The 19477-nt window shown below is 35.8% G+C and overlaps 3 protein-coding genes across 4 annotated transcripts; all 3 read left to right on the forward strand.

Annotated features, from left to right (window-relative positions):
* Window positions 1-4237: 4237 nt before the first annotated feature.
* Window positions 4238-6697, forward strand: LOC141696284 (uncharacterized). The gene is made up of 5 exons (XM_074500443.1): window positions 4238-4562; window positions 4668-5208; window positions 5348-5473; window positions 5581-6233; window positions 6276-6697. Exons 1-5 carry the CDS (start codon window positions 4238-4240, stop codon window positions 6695-6697), a joined length of 2067 nt encoding a protein of 688 aa, XP_074356544.1.
* An 84-nt stretch (window positions 6698-6781) lies between these two features.
* LOC141696285 (uncharacterized) lies at window positions 6782-7375 on the forward strand. Its single transcript, XM_074500444.1, has one exon. It carries the CDS (start codon window positions 6782-6784, stop codon window positions 7373-7375), a length of 594 nt encoding a protein of 197 aa, XP_074356545.1.
* A 6309-nt stretch (window positions 7376-13684) lies between these two features.
* On the forward strand, window positions 13685-19194 carry LOC141697051 (double-stranded RNA-binding protein 2-like). 2 transcript variants are annotated; one of them, XM_074501240.1, is made up of 4 exons: window positions 13685-14338; window positions 15914-16133; window positions 17575-18653; window positions 18737-19194. In XM_074501240.1, exons 1-3 carry the CDS (start codon window positions 14093-14095, stop codon window positions 18630-18632), a joined length of 1524 nt encoding a protein of 507 aa, XP_074357341.1. In that variant the 5' UTR covers window positions 13685-14092; the 3' UTR covers window positions 18633-18653; window positions 18737-19194. The 2 variants fall into 2 exon arrangements, with proteins under 2 accessions (XP_074357341.1, XP_074357340.1); XM_074501239.1 differs by having other exon boundaries at window positions 17575-19194.
* The last annotated feature ends 283 nt before the right edge of the window (window positions 19195-19477 follow it).

Here is a 19477-nt window from a genome sequence, read left to right on the forward strand (position 1 = left end):
GCTTAGTGGGAGTCCATCAAATGCATAAGTGGCTGAGTGGCAGTCCAGCATAAGGTCCTATTGCGACCAGGGTGATGACCAGTGGGGAATTCGTCCATCTACTAGTAGAAAAGGTTACTTATTGGTATCTTTGCCCGATCAGCAAGATATCAGGTTTATGCCAAAATTCTTTCCTTTCCAAATTTATTGGATATTGCAATTCTGTTCATACTTTACATGACAGAGGTTTTCAGGAAACGTATGTATATATATATCGGGACTTAGTGAAGTATCTCGTAACTTCATTATTTATAATGATATTCAAAGATTGAATCTATTCAAGTATTATCTTGTAGTCTCATCTATGTGATGAACTTTTGAACTAATTATAACTTGAACGGTGGTAGTTCAAGTAGTATTTGGAAAAGATATAAGTATATTGGAGTATCTTGTAACTTCATCTTTTAAACTTATATCTAGTAAATGAATATCTTATGCATGACAAAGATTTTCAGAAAAACGTTGAGACAAGGTTAGATATATGAGATCACCTTGCAACGATATTTTTTATACAGTTATACACTGGAACTCTGTGTGTATTATGCATGGAAGAGGACTTCCAATATTTTGAAAAGTATATATGTATATATATATACTGAATATTTTGCGACTTCATCGCATTAAGTTATCAACTTGGTTCATTTCTTTTGACCAAGACTTTCATGAGTACTATGAGAAGGCTCATATATTGTTAATCATTATACATATTATTTTGGTGGGCTTGCTGCTCACCCTTGCTTTCTTCTTTCATCACACAACAACATATAGAAAAGATGAACAGGACCAAGCTCCCGATTCGCAAGCGATTAGGAAACGTTCTGCAGTTTCCTATAGGCGTTGATGTCGCTGTAGCTGAGGTAGGAACTACCAATAGGCTAGGCTTTTAACTTATGATGTACCAGACTTATGTATAATTATAAATTGTAATAATGGCAAAGAAATGTAAATTTATTCAGAAACCTTTTTAAGGTGTATTGACATATAATCGTGGAATAAAACGACTTGTGATTATTTTGGATATTCATCTCTGAGACTATAACTTGTGGTGTGTGTGTTTATTGTGGGGTCACAGTACAGAGTAGTTGATTGTGTATTAAGATTGGGTGTTATCAAGGGAAATGGAACTCGTGACAACCCGGATCCCCGACCCCGGATTTGGGGGTGTTACATATAGCCCTATTACGATTAGTCATTCATAAATTTTTCAGTATTTGCATATTTATTGCAATAATATCATAACAAATTATCAAAAATAAAATTAATATTGCAACAATGTCAGAAATTAAAACAATATAATTTATTTATTTTAAAAAAACCTGTGCATCCCAAGTTTAAGAAAGGAAAATTATCTAGGATGCAAAGCCCCCGCCTGATTTTGCATCAACACTTCCTGTGTTTTTGCTGAAATTTCAAAAAACCAAAAATTAAACTTTTTAAAAATTTCTGCAATCTGATCATGTCCCATTAGGCCATTCAAAATAGTTCAACGAATTGCGATAGTTTTGGCTTACCACACAAGTCTCCTTTGGTGGTTCCTCTGCTACTCTTAGGAGCCACTGAATGATCTGTTATTTATCAAAAATCGCCTCATAAATATCATACATGAATCATTAGTGAATGTGTGTGCAATGCTTCATATACAACTATTGTGAATAGTGAAAGCTAATTTGCCTGCATATATGTTATGCAGTATACTACTGCAGAAAATACAAGATCTATCTGTGATGTCTGTAGATTTATTATTTGTCTGAATAAGGGTACTTATATAAGCTATCTGCCCTTTTGTGTGATATACCTTGCCTAACTGCAAATTAACTTGGGCTCATTTTGCATAGAACATGCGAATTCATCACTCTTGGACCTGTTTCAGATTTCAGGGCTGAGTCTTCTTTGCCAATGCACCAGACACCAGCCAAGCGAGCAGCACCAAGAGCTTTCCAAGCTCAGTCAGGTAATCTAATGCACGTTTTACGGCTTGAAACTATAAAACAATATTACATTTTACTTCTATTATTCAAAAACCAAAATATGAAACAATATTGTACAATATACAGCCGTATTACGGTTACTCATTCATATATTTCTCAATATTTGTATATTTATTGCAATAACATCACAACAAATTATCAAATATAAAAATAATATTACACCAATGTCAGAAATTAAAACAATATAATTTATTTATTTTTAAAAAAAACTGTGCTTCCCAAGTTTATGAAAGGAAAAATAGCTAGGATGCAAAGCCCCCACCTGATTTTGCAGCAACACTTTCTGTGTTTTTGCTGAAATTTAAAAAAACCAAAATTAAACTTTTTGAAAATTTCTACAGTTTGATCATGTCCCATTAGGCCATGAAAAATGGTTCAACGAATTGCGATAGTTTTGGCTTACCACATAAGCTCTCCTTTGGTGGTTCCTCTGCTACCCTTAGGAGCCACTGAATGATATGTTATGTATCAAAAATTGCCTCGAAAATATCATACATGAATCATTAGTGAATGTGTGTGCAATGCTTCATATACAACTATTGTGAATAGCAAAAGCTAATTTCCCTGCATGTTATGCAATATACTACTGCAGCAAATATAAGATCTATCTGTGATGTCTGTAGATTTATTTTTTGTCTGAATAAGGGTACTTATATAGGCTATCTACCCTTTTGTTTGATATACCTCGCCTACCTGCAAATTAACTTGGGCTCCTTGTGCATAGAACATGCAAATTCATCACTCTTGAACCTATTTCAGATTTCAGGGCTGAATCTTCTTTGCCAATGCACCACACACCAGCCAAGCGAGCAGCACCGGGAACTTTCCAAGCCGAGTCAGGTAATCTAATGCATGTTTTACAGCTTGAAGCTCTTTCTATACATTTTAAATCTCTCATATCCAGCTGATACTTTTACTTCTAGAGCAAAGAGCCAAACTACCAAGAGTTCCATCGCTCACAGGCACCACCAACAATACCATGAGGGGCCCACTGTTAACCACTGATGCAGGGCCAAGCAATACCTCTACGAATTGGGCTACATGTACTAGCTTATTCAAATTTGTTAATTGAACCAGGCTTGCCACCTCCGACATATTCTACAAGCATCTTAACAAAAAACTTATTATTCATGTGTTCTCCGCTTACAATTGCAGCTGAACAAGCACTTTCGTCGTATTTCGGACCACCCGGGCACAACTGCATGCATTGTGGTGCTGCGCTATGGTATGAAGAGCGGGTTAAAAGGAACAGGCACACCTCCGACCCACACTTCACCTTTTGTTGTGAAGAAGGACGCGTGAAGCTACCATTCTTGAAAGAACCACCTGCTTTACTCAAACATCTTCTTGGACCAAATTCTGGACAGCAAGGTACCAATTTCAAGCAGAATATAAGGCCTTACAACTCCATGTTTGTTGTCGCATCATTAGGAGTCCAGGTTGATAGATTAATAAACAAATTGAGGGGACCTTATGTGTTTCGTGCTGGTGGACAGATTTACCACAACACAAGCTCATTACTCCCATCAGCAGGTAAAAAGCCCCTATTTGCCCAGCTCTACATATATGATACTGATCATGAGGTTAGTAATAGAATTAGCACACTGCGAAATCCAGAGAGAGGTCCCGCTATTGACGAAAATATTGTCCAGGGTCTGACACAAATGCTAGACGAGCATAGCAATTTGGTGAGATCTTAAAGAAAAGCAAGAGACATGTTTGAAGAGTAACCACAAACCACTTTTCATTTGTGGCTGCCTGAGGCCCGTACTAGGGATGGTAGACAATACAACATCCCAACGGAATCTGAAGTGGGGGGCTTGATAGTGGGTGAGCTCACCGAGAAAAAATTTGAGTGTGACGTTATTGTGCGCCACCGTACTAAAGGGATTACACATATTGATGAGTTACACCCAAGCTATATGTCCATGATATATCCCTTAATTCATCCTTATGGAGAAGATGGCTACAGGCCGGGTATACCCTTAGCAGAAAGGGGCTCTCAAACTTCTAAACGACAGACACTAACAATGTGTCAGTATTATTGTTTTCGATTCCAACAAAGGTCCACTGAGGGGCATACCTTACTTTTAGCAGGACGCCTATTGCAGCAATATATAGTCGACGCTTATATGGAAGTTGAGCAAGAAAGGTTTAGGTGGGTTCGAACCCATCAAAGTGAACTCAGGACAGAATTATACTCAGGATTAATGGATGCGGTGCATCATAGGGACTCAACCAGCTCCACGGTAGGAAAATCAGTCATCTTGCCATCATCACACACTGGAGGTCCGCGCTACAGGGCTCAGAATTACCAAGATGCAATGGCAATTTGTCGGTGGGTAGGCTATCCGGATTTGTTAATTACATTCACATGTAATCCAAAATGGAAAGAGATTAATGACATGCTTGGCCTGATCGGTCAAAAAAATGACTCTAACAGAGTTGATTTTATATGTCGAGTATTTGAGATAAAGTTGCAGCAACTCATACACTACATCAAAAAAGAACAACCATTTGGTAAAGTCATGGCATGTAAGTTTGCTTTGTTTATAGCGTATTTTTTATCAGCCAGTATTTAAGTCCCAAATATGCTTTATTTGTTTATTCTATTCTGATAGTATCAAAATGTTGGTGCAGGTTTATACATCATAGAATTCCAGGAAAGGGGTTTACCTCATGCGCACATCCTGCTTTTCTTACACCCATCAATGAAAAATCCTTCTCCAGAATATATTGACACCATAATAAGCGCAGAGATACCGGACATCAATGTCGACCCTGATGCCTATAACGCGGTCAAGAAATCTATGCTTCACGGGTCGTGTGGTCAAGCCAATGTAACCTCTCCTTGTATGCAACAGGGAAAATGCACCAAATTTTTTCCAAAGAAATTTAATGACACCACCACAATTGGAGAAGATGGGTTCCCAATATATAGGCGCAGGAATACAGGAATTACTGTGGAAAAAAATGGCACCCTCCTGGACAATCGTTATGTCATCCCTTACAACATAAATTTATCAGTCAAATTTGATGCTCATATTAATATTGAACTATGTAACAGCGCAAGATCAATCAAATATTTATTCAAATATATTAACAAAGGCCCAGATAGAGCAACTGCAGTGATTGAGATCGTCGACGAGCGGGATGAAATTAAAGCATACCTTGGCTGTAGGTACGTGCTATGTGTTGTAAAAGAAAAAAAAACTAACCTTTTAAAATTTATGTTAGAATATGTAAGTTTTATGATCAGGGAAGCTTTTCGATTTAACTATTTATATTATTTACATACCTTTCATGTTTACCTTTATCAGGTACATATCAGCATGTGAGGCTTGCTGGAGAATTTTTCAATTCGGCATCAACTACAGGTACCCAGCAGTTGAGCGATTACCTTTTCACCTGCCCAATGAGCATACTGTTATATTTGAGGAAAGCAGGTGCATTGAAAACGTGCTCAATATGCCCGGAATAGAAAAAACAAAATTCACGGTATGGTTGGAGACAAACAGGAAGCATGAAGATGCCCGCAGTCTTACTTATGCAGAATTCCCCAACACTGGGTTTGGAATTCCAAGGGTAAATTATGGACCAAGCGGAAAAAGGGGAATATCGTTGGTAGAATTTACTTTGCACATCCGTCAAGTGGAGAACGTTTCTATATGCGCATGCTCCTAAATTTTGTAAAAGGGAGCACATCATTTGAGTGCATTAGAACGATAAATGGTGTGACATATATCACTTTCAAAGCTGCATGTTATGCTTTAGGATTATTGGATGATGACAGAGAATGGATAGATTGCTTATCTGAGGCCGCAGTTTGGGCAACAGGAAATGAGTTACGCAATCTCTTTGTCACAATGCTCGTCTTTTGCCAAGTTTCCAATGTACCGGAACTTTGGAAAACTCATTCAACAATACTCTCGGAAGATATGCTTTACTTGCAAAGAAAAAGGTTTCAGGTCCCTGACCTACAACTAACACAAGAACAAATTGAGTCATATGCACTGGTTGAAATTGAAGGTCTTATGCAAAAATTAGGCAAGAGCCTAAAGGACATAGATGAAATGCCACAACCAGATTCTTCACTCACGCGAGATTTATCAAATAGATTGCTGAATGAGGAGCTGGATTATGATCATGCTGCTTTAAAGATCTTGCATGAGAAATCATTAAATAATTTAAATCAATTCCAAAAAGGTGCTTATGACGCAATTTTACACTCAGTTTAGAATGATGAAGGCAGATTGTTCTTTATCAGTGGTCATGGTGGCACAGGAAAAACATTCTTATGGAATACAATCACTTCTAAATTAAGATCAGAGTCGCTGATAGTCCTTCCTGTTGCTACTGCAGGGTTAGCATCGTTGTTACTACCGAATGGTCGGACAGAACACTCCCGATTTCACATCCCATTGGACATAACAGCTGAATCTACATGTGAGATTAAACATGGTACGCAATTAGCCAAACTTCTTCAAAAAACTTCTCTTATTATTTGGGATGAGGCACCAATGACCCACAAATATTGTTTTGAAGCTCTAGACAAGATCTTAAGAGACTTGCTAAGCACACGGTATGATAATAATCGATCTAAGCCCTTCGGAGGCCTTATAGTTGTGTGTGGTGGGGATTTCCGCCAGATTCTACCTGTTATCCCGTAAGGTGAACGCGCGGATATTATTGATGCCTCACTTAACTCATCTTACCTTTGGCCTCATTTTGAAATTTTTGAGCTGAAATAAAATATGAGGCTCCACAGGGAAGGGATTGATGAAATAGAAGCCGAGAAAATATCATCATTTGATAGATGGCTCTTGCAGATCGGAGATGGTTCCCTATATGAAAATCCAGCACATGAACTGATAAAAATTCCACCAGAGTTGTGCAGCCCAACAACCGAGAATCCACTGGAAGGCATTGTCGGCGAAGTCTACTCTTCTTTGCTGGAAAATTATAAGGATATTGCATACATAAAAGAACGTGCTATATTGACACCAAAAAATGAAACAGTCCATGAATTGAATGACTTTCTAATGAACATGATACCGGGAGAAGGGAGAACATATCTAAGCTCCGATAGTGTGTGCAAGGTGAGCATTAAGGCTGATGATAATTTGTTATACCCCCCAGAATTTTTGAATAGTTTAAGGTTCAGTGGAGTCCCAAACCACGATATACGACTTAAGGAAGGAACCCCCATCATGCTTCTCAGAAACTTAAATCAATCTGCGGGTCTTTATAATGGCACACGACTAATAGTCACCCGTCTAGGCAAGTGGTCTATTCGAGGAGACATAATTTCTGGAGCAAAAGTTGGTCAAAATATTACCATCCCGTGAATCATCATGTCTCCGAAAGAATCAAAATGGCCGTTTAAACTTAACAGGCGTCAACTACCAGTGGCACCATGTTTCGCAATGACAATTAATAAAAGTCAGGGCCAGTCTTTAAACCGTGTAGGTCTGTACCTTCCTAGTCAGGTATTCACCCATGGACAGGTGTATGTGGCTCTGTTAAGGGTCACTGGAATAGAAGGCTTGATCATTGTCAATGCTGATACTGAGGTGAAGGACTAGGCTCTAATCAAAAACATTATTTACAAAGAGTCTTCGAGAACATTCAGGCGCCCACACGTGACAACTGTAAGACATCAGACCATGCTACCTCTTTTGTTAAGCATAAAATATATAACTTATTGCATCTGTGCATTTTTCTGCTATCCATAGTTCAACTATAATGCAAAAAAATAATATCGCATAGTCATAGGTAGCATTTAATATCACACATTGGCTAATAACCAAGGAACATGAAAATAGAATATTTTTAAGAACTCTAAGCAATCTTCACTCTAGATGAATGTTTAACAAATTGGGGTATTGCTCCATTGTGTTCTTATTGTTGAACAAGTACTTCCATTCCCGACACTGTTCGCTCCGTTATGTTAAGGCACATCAGAATTTTAAAAAAAATCTCTATACCATGGCACTACTGGTGGAATATCTTAGTGGGATGTATGGATTTAAATATTTTGTAATGTTTCCCAATTTATTTGGTGTATCTAGACACTGGAAACAATAAATATGTGTTTATCCAAAAAATTAAATCCACGTAGAATTTTAAACCTAACTACAAATGTTGTTAATTTATAGAATTAAGCCTAAGATTCTTAAGATGATCCATAAATGTCTCTTTAATTCATTCTCTATTTTATTCTCAGCCCAACACATTGGCATATCTGGGCTGCAGGTGGAAAGCACAGCAGAATAGATGTTCCATCCAGCAACTTGCTCAGCCCCTACAAAAAAGGTTATAAATTCTAGGATGTTAAATAATTTAAATTTGTACTGAGATAACAATCTTCCACTTGCATCATACTGCACTCCCCCTGTAGGAATTATCATGTTTATATTTTCTTCAAAGTGCCAAACATGCTCTCATTCATGTTGTTAACCACACAACTAACATGCATTCATTCTGTTATTTTTATCAGTGTAAATTTTTTTGCTTCAGAATTTTTTTTCCCATTGTTGATCAATACTTTTCCTCATTATAGGCATGTTTCATATATTAGCTCTACTGTCTCTTTTTAAAAGGAGATATGTAAATTCTGGGAAAATTTTGTTTAGATCAAAACTTTGGGTTACTCAAAGTTTGAATCCGCATATGAAATTTAGATAAAAGGGAGTTACGAGAAGCTGGCATGGGATATTAGACCTCTCCTATATTTGTACCAAAATTCTTTTATGTCTATTTAATTTCAAACCTTTCAGGTTCATATTGTTTCTAAATAATCTGTATTTTATAAAAAATACAATGAAATATATTTTTTGCTAAGAGTGATGATTAGCAGATCTATTAGCCTAGTAGGCGGAGTTTAACTTTATCTTCTTTTAGGCCTTTGCAATGACCTTTACTCCTGCATCTGTAAAAATTAAGTTTGTGGATTCTTGAGTTCTGCACTCTTACTAAATTGGCATGTTTGTGCTATGTAATTAACCAACTAAATATTAGGGCGCTACATTCCTTTTTATTTATACGAAAGGGGGGTTGTACCCAGAGGCCTTGAAAATTCTTAAGCAAGTGATTGCTTATGAACCCCCTCTCAGTTTCCGTATAGCAAGGTATGCTTGTAAGCCAGGCTTTTAGTGGAAGCTGGCTTCGGCAAAAATGAAAAAGCAAAAAAAACTTTCAGATGCTTCTTTCAACTACTATTGTGAATGCAAGAAATGTAAAAAGTGTTAGGTATATGTGTCATGAGGAGGTACCTTAAATTTCTCAAAAACACAAGCTTCCTGGGTTGGTTATCTCAAATTCTTGGTGAAGCCCACCTTGCTGAACACCTCCTCACACTGCGCCACAACTGTAAATTATATGACTGTCAACAAGCGTATTAATTTGAAAAAACCCAGGGTTTCGCTTCAATTGAATGTGATTCATTATGTTAATTGTCTAAATTTTTATTTTTAAGTCTTTTATTCATTAATCTTGAGCCTGGTCTACCAGACTATCATCAGTTTGCATTCCATTTGGCCCCAGTCATACTTTATTATCTTCATTGTTTATTATAGAAGTGAAATCAATGTTTCACAATGTGAAATATACTTATCCAATGAGGTATAATAGATTAGCAGTTCTTTAAATTACAAGGGAATTTCATTTGAAATCCCAATCTACACTAGAACTGTTTAATAGTAGCCTGCTGCATAATTGATTATATTTTACTGGTGTATCAATCATTACAGAAGTGAATCTCATACTGCAGCAATAAGAAACATGTATTAGTAGGATTTGGGTTCTTGAGTGAATTTATTGAGAACCTAGATATTGTTCTATGTGAATGCTGAGTTATGTGGACCTCACTAAAATTTTAAATTTGTAAGTTTGAATACTTTGTTTCTGCTGCAATAACAAAGCTGCTACATATTCTGTTATTCTATTGGGTCTGTCAAAATGCTTAGCATATATGAATGTTGTTGTTTCCCCTTTAAATTAATAAAATCGCTCCGCTTAAAAGTTGTGTGGTTTTTATACATGCAAGACTTTTAGCTGCTTCATTAAAAAAATGTAATATCTCTTATCTTTATTCTCAAAGCTTGCTAAAATATAAAAAAATTGATATAAAGGTTTAAATAATATAAGAAATTTAATAACAAACAAGTACAGTCAAACTATATTTAATAAGCTTGGTTTGATTTATTTTTATAATGAATAAATAAAATTTGTGATTTTTTATACTATTTTTTTATTTTTGGCTGGAAAATAGCGTGATAATATTTTAAATTTTTGTTATTTTCTTAAAAGATTCTTCAACCGCGCGAAGCGCGGTATTTTCAACTAGTTCATTAATAAAGGAAAAAAACAATTTCAACTAAGACAAACTCTAAATTTTATTCCAACCAAACAAACAAACTTCCCTTTTCCAATTAACTCTTTTTTAGCAATTTGTAATATTTTCAAACAAATAAAGTACCTGTTTGGGGTTTTTTTTAAAATAGAACTTATGATTTAAAGTTGAAAAGTGAAATATAAATAATATGAACATGATAACTTATAAATTATTCAGGTGTTTAGATAATTTAACGTATAAGTTAATTATAAGTTAGTTCAAATGCTTGGTAAATCATAACCTAAAAGTTATAATTATTTTTAAAAAAAATTAAAAGTTTTATATAATAATTGAATACGTGAATAAAAAATTCGAAAAGACAAAATTTAAAATAAATATTGAAATACAAATTACTAAAAATAAAAAGGCAAAGTTAAAAAATACAACAAAAAATCAAATAATTATTAGTAAATTACCTTTTATCAATAATAAAATAACGGGTGATTGTGTTGATATATTGGTTTGAGTTCTTGGGTTCCTTAGGAGAGGTCACGAGTTCGAAATTGGGACGTGCATGTATTGTAACTAAAAAGAAAGAATTATTAATAAAAAGGTTAAAATTTTAATTAAGAATTTGTGGAAGAAATTAAAATTATTAAATTTAAATTTCACATACTAAGGTATATAATAGAGGATGAAAAATATATACAGACAAGAGATTTAACACACACGTATAAATAAATAATAATCATAAAATAATGAGGAAAATGAAGATATAAATTAGTGTAAATGAATATATCATTAATGCATGACATAAATAAAAAATTAATAATTAGTTACAAGTCTAGCTATATGTATCTGTATATTAATGAACCTTTTTTTGCCAAATTTAAAGCAGATTTTATTAATGACTTTAAAGAGATTCAATCGGGATAAACCCCCAACTGATCATGCAACCAGGTTAAAAAACAAATAAAACTAAATAATTAGCCGTTTTGTTTCCGGATTGCTTAACAAACTGAATACAAATATTCTGAAAATTAAAAATGAAGGTAATGGTTTTCCGGACAACCCAACACGCATCTCCCCCGAAAACAATAGCTTCACAATTGACCCTCACATTAATTCGATTGATATTGCAATGTTCAGAGGACTCAGTTGCAACAACTGAGTTTAGAGACCTCATGTTATGAACAAATATATTTTGTGAGAGGTGAGCACATGTGATTTTCACCACCGTTCCAAACGCACCCCAACTATCTACCTGCCGGTCACCAGCTATAGACCTGCCGAAAGTGTTGTTGATGTGAGATATCCAAATCTTCCAATACACCATCCAATTCATTTTCAACACAACCACTACATCGCACAAAACGAGACAAATCGCATAAAGCGAGACAATCAAACACACAGATAATAACTTAAACAGAACAATACGAAAAAACCCAAAATTCAAAAATCTCGGAATAACACCAAATTGTAATATGTTGTTACAGCAGAGATTTTGAATCCAAAAACTGAATTTTATTATAAAATCCAAACTGTTACCTTAGTAGATCTGAAAACTAAAGTGAAGAATTGTAATGAATTTTTCGAGTTTTGTAAAACAAATCTCGATTTTATTAAAGAAAAAATGAATAAAAGGAGAAGATGAAGATGAATACGGAGATAGAGATGGGTAGAAAGAGTGGAGAATGTAGGGCGGAGGCGGTTAGAGTTAGGTGAAGTTAGAGCCGACGACTAAAATTAGACTATGTATATAGTTAAATCATATTAGTGAACCTTTTGAGCCTATTTTTTTTAACACTTTTAACTAGTGTTAAAAGCATAACAGAAACCTGGGATGAAAATGAGAATGTACTGTTGTCCCAACTTTCTAAATTTCATCATATATGTCATATATGATCATTTCATTGAAGTTGCGAAACAGTCTGAGTAAACTGACAATGGGCTTTTGGCCCATTTATGGAAAAACAGGAGTTTGCCAAACATGCACAAAGTTAGATGGGCCTGTGCCAGTCTGCATAACATTTTGTAGCCCATCTTAACTCACATCAACCCAGTGAAAGGCCGAAAGCAATTATACATGAAATGAAATAGACTACACACCGCAAATAATTCATCTGAATTTTATTTTTTATAGTTACTATTGAGTGCTAAGCTAGGAGGGAAATTAGTGTTTATTTATTTATAAATTAAAAATAACTATATTAAATCCTTCACTTCAAATTAATAGTGACAAAGTTTATAAAATTGGATTTAAATAATATGTCTAGCCTCCAATAAACACTTCATAATTTTTTAAAACAGTATAACTATTGGAAGTTAAACACCAGCAATACAATAGTTTTTAATAAGGCAATTATCAAAATATTTGTTAAGGACATGAATTTGAACTAATTTTATTTTTTGATAATAACTACAAACCAACAATTAAACACACATGCAAGATTCTGGGACGCTCTTTATCAAGTTGGTATAGTTTTGGGCCTCAAATAGAATTTGAAGTTGAACACTTCCTCACCCTCGACAAGCCCATCCTGGAGTTGGACAACAGTTGGGCGATGAAAGCCCATTGAAATATCATTAGGTAATGTAAAGATAGACTATTCTAAAACTTCATGTACATGAATTTTGAATTACACTATGAAATTCAGAAGGAACTTCAAATTAAAAAACAAATATGTATGTTTAAACTTTTATTAAAAAAATAAAATAAATTATGAAACTATCCTAAAAAATAGCATTAAAATATGTACCAGACTATCAATTTTAAATATTAATCTATTGAGACGGGGATTTAATAATCTATTGGGACGGGGAGTATTTTGTTCCCATATTTTATATTACTATTTCGATTTCATTTACAAGTAAGGTCCAAATTATATGAAAAAATCCGAAAAAATCTACTTTTCTTTGAGCCGGGAAACATATTCTTTATAGTTAAAACTTACTCCAAAACATATCACAGATTCTAAAAGTACAAATATAAAAATAAAAAACCACAGATTCTCATAATCTTCTATTCGAATTTCAACACTACATTAACGTACATAAAAAATCTATTTTATACACACTAGATTTATCGTAGTATCTTAATCTCTTACACAAATCTTACTAGTATCTCATACAAAGAAAGTACACTATCACTAATCACATCACTTGTTCGATATAATATATTATTCTCTCGTTGTATCAAATCAAACATGACCAACAATCCAACGGTCATTAACCCCTCACCCCCACTATACCCACCATACACTCGCCCACACCCTACCATCTCCCCAACAAACACTAATAAATATTACAAACACTACTTACTGTTATTTTCTCTCTCTCACTCTCACTTCGTTGTTTTCCAAGCTCATCTAACCTCTCACTTTCTCTCTCTAGAATACTTACACTATACACACAGAACTCAAACCCTAGCCTTCTCGATCTACCTCAATGATCGACATTCTCTCCGATTCAACTCGTTTCCACGACTCAGCTCGTGACTCAGTTGAATGAGATTGTGATTGTGATTGTTTCTAGGGTTTCAGAGGCTAATTTGGGGATTCAACTCGTTTCTACGACCCAGCTCGCGACTCGGATCTCAAGTCGTGACTCAATTGAATGAGACTGTGATTGTGAGTATTTCTAGGGTTTTAGAGGCTAATTTGGGGATTCAACTCGTTACTACGACTCAACTCGTGACTCGGATCTCAACTCGTGACTCAAGTGAATTAAGATGTATAAGAACCAGCTACAAGAGCTGGCGCAACGGAGTTGTTTTAACTTGCCGGCGTACACGTGTATTCGAGAAGGTCCGGATCACGCGCCGAGGTTTAAAGCGACGGTTAATTTTAATGGAGAGACGTATGAGTGTCCCAATTATTGTACTACGTTGAGACAAGCTGAACATTCTGCTGCTGAAGTTGCGCTTAATGCGCTGGCGAATCGCGGTCCGTCGAACTCGCTTGCGGCTAGGATTTTGGTGAGCTTGATTTGGATTCTAGGGTTTTGTTTTTTCGGAAGGTTTTCGTTTTTGTTTTGGAATGTTTTTGTGTGGATTTTGTGATTTGTTTGGATTTTTGTTAGTTGGAATGTGTTTGTTTGTTTCGAAGTTTAGTGGATTTGTTTTGCGATATGATGAGTTTGTTGTTGTTTTTGGATGTGTTTTGTTAGGGGAAGTCAAAGACGGGAGTAGAGTATGAGGATAGTATTGTTGTGTAGAATCTAGCTCGTGATTTGTAGAAGAAAGATTTTGTGTGTTTATGTGAATATGTGATGTTGGATGTTATTAGTTAGTATTTTATGAAGGAACTATGAGGAGTAGACAATTTCATTTGGGCATACATAGGACTGATAGGCTTGTTGTTTTGCGGTTGTAGGAATGTGTGATCCTTCCAACTTGCAAGGATGTGATGTGGATACCGACAAGGGTCGGGGTGTTTAGTGACTTATTCAGGAATTTTAGTTGACTTGTTACTTGCCTTATGTTTTCTGTATAGTTACCTAGTAGATTGTATTTTCATTTTTCTTTTTCAGAAAATAGAAATTAGACCAGTAACTATAAGCATACCCTAGCATGACATGATATCTAAAGAAGTAAATGACCTGTTTGCGCTGTTAACCTTCCTTGGTTATTGTGCATACCGTTTTACTAAATTATTTGTCTATTTGTTGTTTTTAGAGGTATTAACGTGATTGGGGTGTATTATTTGTTTATCTATAAAACTTTTATGGTTTTACCACTGTTCAGTAACCAAATTTGAACTAAATCACGTCACTTGTATTGAAAGTTTTCCTCACCCCTGTAAAATAGTTTGTTATTTTGAGCTACTGTTGCAAAGTTTGTTTCAAGATAGTTGACTGGACTGAGAGAATAAGAGGTACAATGGCAGGTAGATAAAAGCATTGCAGGTTATGCGGTTGCTATTTTGCATATTTGTTGTTGCAGGGGTAGTTAAGCTGATCTCTGCTGCTTTAGTGATATATAGATGTTCTAACAGTCTTTTTTTAACCGAACTCCTTCTCAAGTTGATATTAAGAGGCTTGTAGAAACTCCTTTCGTAATTAGATTTCTTGATACGTGTAATAATATTACACAGCAAAGTTGTTAATAAATTGATTGTATGCATTGTGTGATCTCTTTGTTGTAGATAATTTTATTTTCTAACCTGCAAAAGTTACTCTGAGATTACTATCTAATTAGTAATTGTGTGTTGCAGAGGCATTAAACAGTAGTCAAACAGAGGTCATATAATGCTACTTTCCTCTTAAAAAGATTAGTTAGTGAATGTTATCTAGAAAAAACTTATAAAGACGTGCATCATATGATCATAATCTGCAAAAAAAAAAGAAGAAGCATCCTAGTTGCATTTGTCTGCAATCATTATTTTTCTCCCTAGATGCCAATCTGTTATTCATTATTTCTGTTTTCTCAGCAAATCAAACGTGAAAAGTAATTTGAAATCTTTCTTAGTGCAAGTAACATTCTGCAGTAACATAGCAGTCACTATATTTTCTAGTTTATGCATAAAATTCAAATCTACTTTGCAATGCTCAGGATGAAACAGGGGTCTATAAAAATCTCTTGCAAGAAGTTTCACAGAGAGTAGGAGCATCATTGCCGACATACAAAACCTCTAGGTCTGGTCTTGGACATTTGCCTATATTTACATGCACAGTAGATCTGGCTGGTGTAACATTTACTGGTGAACCAGCAAAGAACAAGAAACAGGCCGAAAAGAATGCAGCCATGGCAGCCTGGTCAGCTTTAAAACTATGTAAGTCATCTGAATATGTAAACTTGCTACAGTTGTTGGAAGGTTTTTGTTTGATAAATTTTATCAGAAAATGATGCTTACCGAGGTGGAAACCACGAACTTGTGCAAAAAAGGTTTGGTAAGACGTATGAGATCGATATTCTTGGGAAACATTGTTTAAACGGAAATAAAATGGTATGCTAGTAATCCAAATTCTAGATACATTTCCACTTTTGGATGCATGACAAAGCTAGTGTCTTGAAAAATGATTTGATCGGAAATAAAATGGTTTGCTGGTGTCCAAATTCTAGACATGTCAACTTTTGGATGCCTCCAGGAGGAAACAATCTTCGTCATCCTAGTCATCCACCTGATGATAGTATTTTAAGAATTTTTTCAGCTCTTTTTTCATTCTATTGCTGCATCTCATATCTATTTCTCTTTCTAACCGGACATGCACAGTACTCATCCTGAATTATTTGCTTCTAATTTTAACTAACTTATGATTCGTTCCTCATTTTCCGAAGAGAGGGATGCCGACCAATGGAAATATAATACTATACTGGTAAACCAAATTCTAGATACCTTTCCACTTTTTGATGCATATGATGACATGGGCTTGTCATAAAAATTTATCTGAAACGGAAATAAATTGGTATCCTGGCGATTCAATTTCTAAATACGTTTCAACTTTTGAATGCTTCCAGGGAACAATCTTCGTCATCCTACTCATCCACCGGATGATAGTATTCCAAGAGTTTTTATTCATTCCGCTTTTTCCATATTATTGCTTTATCTTATCTCTCTTGTTCTCTTTCTAATCAGACATTCACAATAATCTTGCTTAATGATTTTCTTATTGCTCATTTTTGTTCCCCTCATTTAGCTGAGAAGGAAGCACACTTCATTTTCCCCTAATAAGGATCCCCACTAATGGAAATGAGTATAGTAGTATTAATATTATTATTTTTATTACGAAATAGATTTAGACAAGTGTTCCGAATAATCTCAAATTCTAGCATGCTGTGATCTGTTGTAGGCGAGAACAGGGGTGAATTCAGGAAGGGGCATGGGTGGTACACAATACACATGCCTTGCCCCCCTTCCCTATCTTACCAAAAAAAGAAAGAAAAATTAAAAATTAAAAATTTTCTGGATCCACTAGCAAGAACATGCAATATGTTACAGTCACTCATTTCCAACTTGCTCTCCCGTCTAGGAGTCACTACCTTGTTTGTCCCAGATTTGAAGACCGCTGAATAGGGTAGACAAAAAATATATTGGGTCTGCTTAGAAGATATTTTATTGCAGCTTCCTGAATATTATTCTACACTCTTTGACTATTATAATTTAGTAAGTTCATGAACTCCTCAGCTGTGTTGTTATTTTGAAGCGAAAATGTGGTGATTGACTGGGACATCTTTAATATGTCAAATCTGACATCTTGTTTTTGGTTGTGCAGTAGCCCAGCAGTCGGAGAATTCATCCCAAAAGGTCAACAACGATGAGCAGGAGCATGTCACTGTAGCACGTGCACTTCAGAAGTATCGTATTAGGGCAAAGATGTCTAATATACCCTTCCCTATTAGATATCCCATGCCAAAATCAAGAGCAGCAAGTACACAGCAATCTCCAGCTGCAACATCAAAAATCCTTCCTTTAATATGCTCAAAACCAACTCCTTGGAACAGAACTGGTGGAACATCAACAAACAACAGTTCCACATGCCCCAAGACAAGTTCTCAGAGTAGATATATCAACCCGACCAGAAATGACATACTTGGGGGCTCATCTTTGCATGCTAAACCTTCAGGTTCTTCTGTAAATGAGTGGTCAACAGATAGCTCTAGGTTCCTGCCTCAGAAATTTCCTGCAGCTGGAGCAGCTCCCTACATTCCCTTGAGGCATTTTAAGCCTCACCATGGGATGGCGCCACCAGTAACTATAAGACATGCAATCCCAGCATACTCCGCACCACCATTCCCTCCTATTCAACCAGTTAATGCCATGAGGAGTCCTCACCTAGGTATGGCGCCTCCTGTTTCTGTAAGACAGGTTGTCCCAGCTTTTGCTGCCCCAGTTCGACCAGGGGATTCACTAGCTTTTAAGGCTCCGATCACCCAAGTGGCAGCTCGTGTAGACGATTTACCAGCTTTTAAGGCCCCAACTACCGCATCGTCAGCTCGATTGGAGGATTCTTCCCCAACTCCAGTCACTCCATCAAGTCAGGAGGAGGCTTCACTGACTATCAAGTCTCATGCTGTTCCTTTACATATTCATTTAGAGAATCCACCAACTGCAAAGGCCCCTTGCAATCTAGTTTCTATTGGAGTGGAGAATGCATCAAATTTGAAGTTCCCTAACAAGATATCAACAGTTAATGTTGAGATTCAACAAGCCTCTGAAACTCCAGTCAGTGCACCCCTTGTCTCATCTAGGACAGTGGAGACAGGGGTAGCAGTTGAGACCAAGTTGCCAGAGTCTTTGATGATTGAGGAGTTGAATGAGCTGAAGGTCTAATATGGGGGGATGAGGAAGAAGGTAATGGATTGCAAGAACCTTTACTAGGATTTTGTACTTTATTCTTTAATGAGGTTAATGTAGGTTTTCATTTCTTGTTAAAGTTTCTTTAGGACGAGCCGGAGGGTTTGGTATAATAGTAGGCTTGAGCTGTCTTCAATTTCGGAGCAAGTTGTAGCACCTTTAGATCATATATCATGGCAAATGCTTGCCAACTTGCGAACATCAAATTTGTAAGGCAGAAGAGAGTTGCAGAAAAGAAGAGTGGAAGACTTTAAGAAAGAGATCTAGGAGGGGATCAAAAATGAAATTTACTTGATGCTGTGATCTGTTTATGGTGGCCTAGACACCAGCACTGAAATGACTCTCGTTAGACCTTTGGCTAAATTTAAATAGTTTGACTAAGTAATGAGTTTTGGTCCAAAGCCTAGTTTCGTTTGTAAAATTATATCTTCCTCTGCATCTACTTGTACATTTTGGTCCTGGGGTAGTTAATGTGGTGCGAGTACTGTATGTTCCAAAGGTTGCATTTGGTTTATTTAAGTGGCAATATATTGTCGCTTCTAACTTGCCTTCATCCAGTCGTTTCCCTGTGGTAATACTTTCCTAGAAATAATGCATACCTGCTAAATTAGTATCTGTATATTAACAGAAACTTGCTAAAATTATGTTTACCTAAGTAGTCTAGTTTCGTTGTCAAAAAAAACCTAGCACCGCTTTTTTTTTTTGAAACCAAAGAAGAGTTTCATTAAAACAAAGTATCACGCAAATTAGTCTCCACCAAACAAAGAGGAGACATGAAATAGTTGTGGAAATCAACTAAACAACAGTCTATCAATCTCATA

The sequence above is a fragment of the Apium graveolens genome, chromosome 11 (genome assembly GCF_009905375.1).
Source record: "Apium graveolens cultivar Ventura chromosome 11, ASM990537v1, whole genome shotgun sequence".
NCBI lineage: Eukaryota > Viridiplantae > Streptophyta > Magnoliopsida > Apiales > Apiaceae > Apium > Apium graveolens.

Excerpts from the sequence above, each read along its gene's own strand:
- LOC141696284 (XM_074500443.1), top strand. The coding sequence starts at position 4,238 with ATGGATGCGGTGCATCATAGGGACTCAACCAGCTCCACGGTAGGAAAA. Across the intron at positions 5,209-5,347 it reads AAAGCATACCTTGGCTGTAG|GTACATATCAGCATGTGAGG; the intron begins GTACGTGCTATG and ends TACCTTTATCAG. Across the intron at positions 6,234-6,275 it reads TTTAAATCAATTCCAAAAAG|GCAGATTGTTCTTTATCAGT; the intron begins GTGCTTATGACG and ends AGAATGATGAAG.
- LOC141696285 (XM_074500444.1), top strand. The coding sequence starts at position 6,782 with ATGAGGCTCCACAGGGAAGGGATTGATGAAATAGAAGCCGAGAAAATA.
- LOC141697051 (XM_074501239.1), top strand. The coding sequence starts at position 14,093 with ATGTATAAGAACCAGCTACAAGAGCTGGCGCAACGGAGTTGTTTTAAC. Across the intron at positions 14,339-15,913 it reads CGCTTGCGGCTAGGATTTTG|GATGAAACAGGGGTCTATAA; the intron begins GTGAGCTTGATT and ends TGCAATGCTCAG. Across the intron at positions 16,134-17,574 it reads CTGGTCAGCTTTAAAACTAT|TAGCCCAGCAGTCGGAGAAT; the intron begins GTAAGTCATCTG and ends TTGGTTGTGCAG.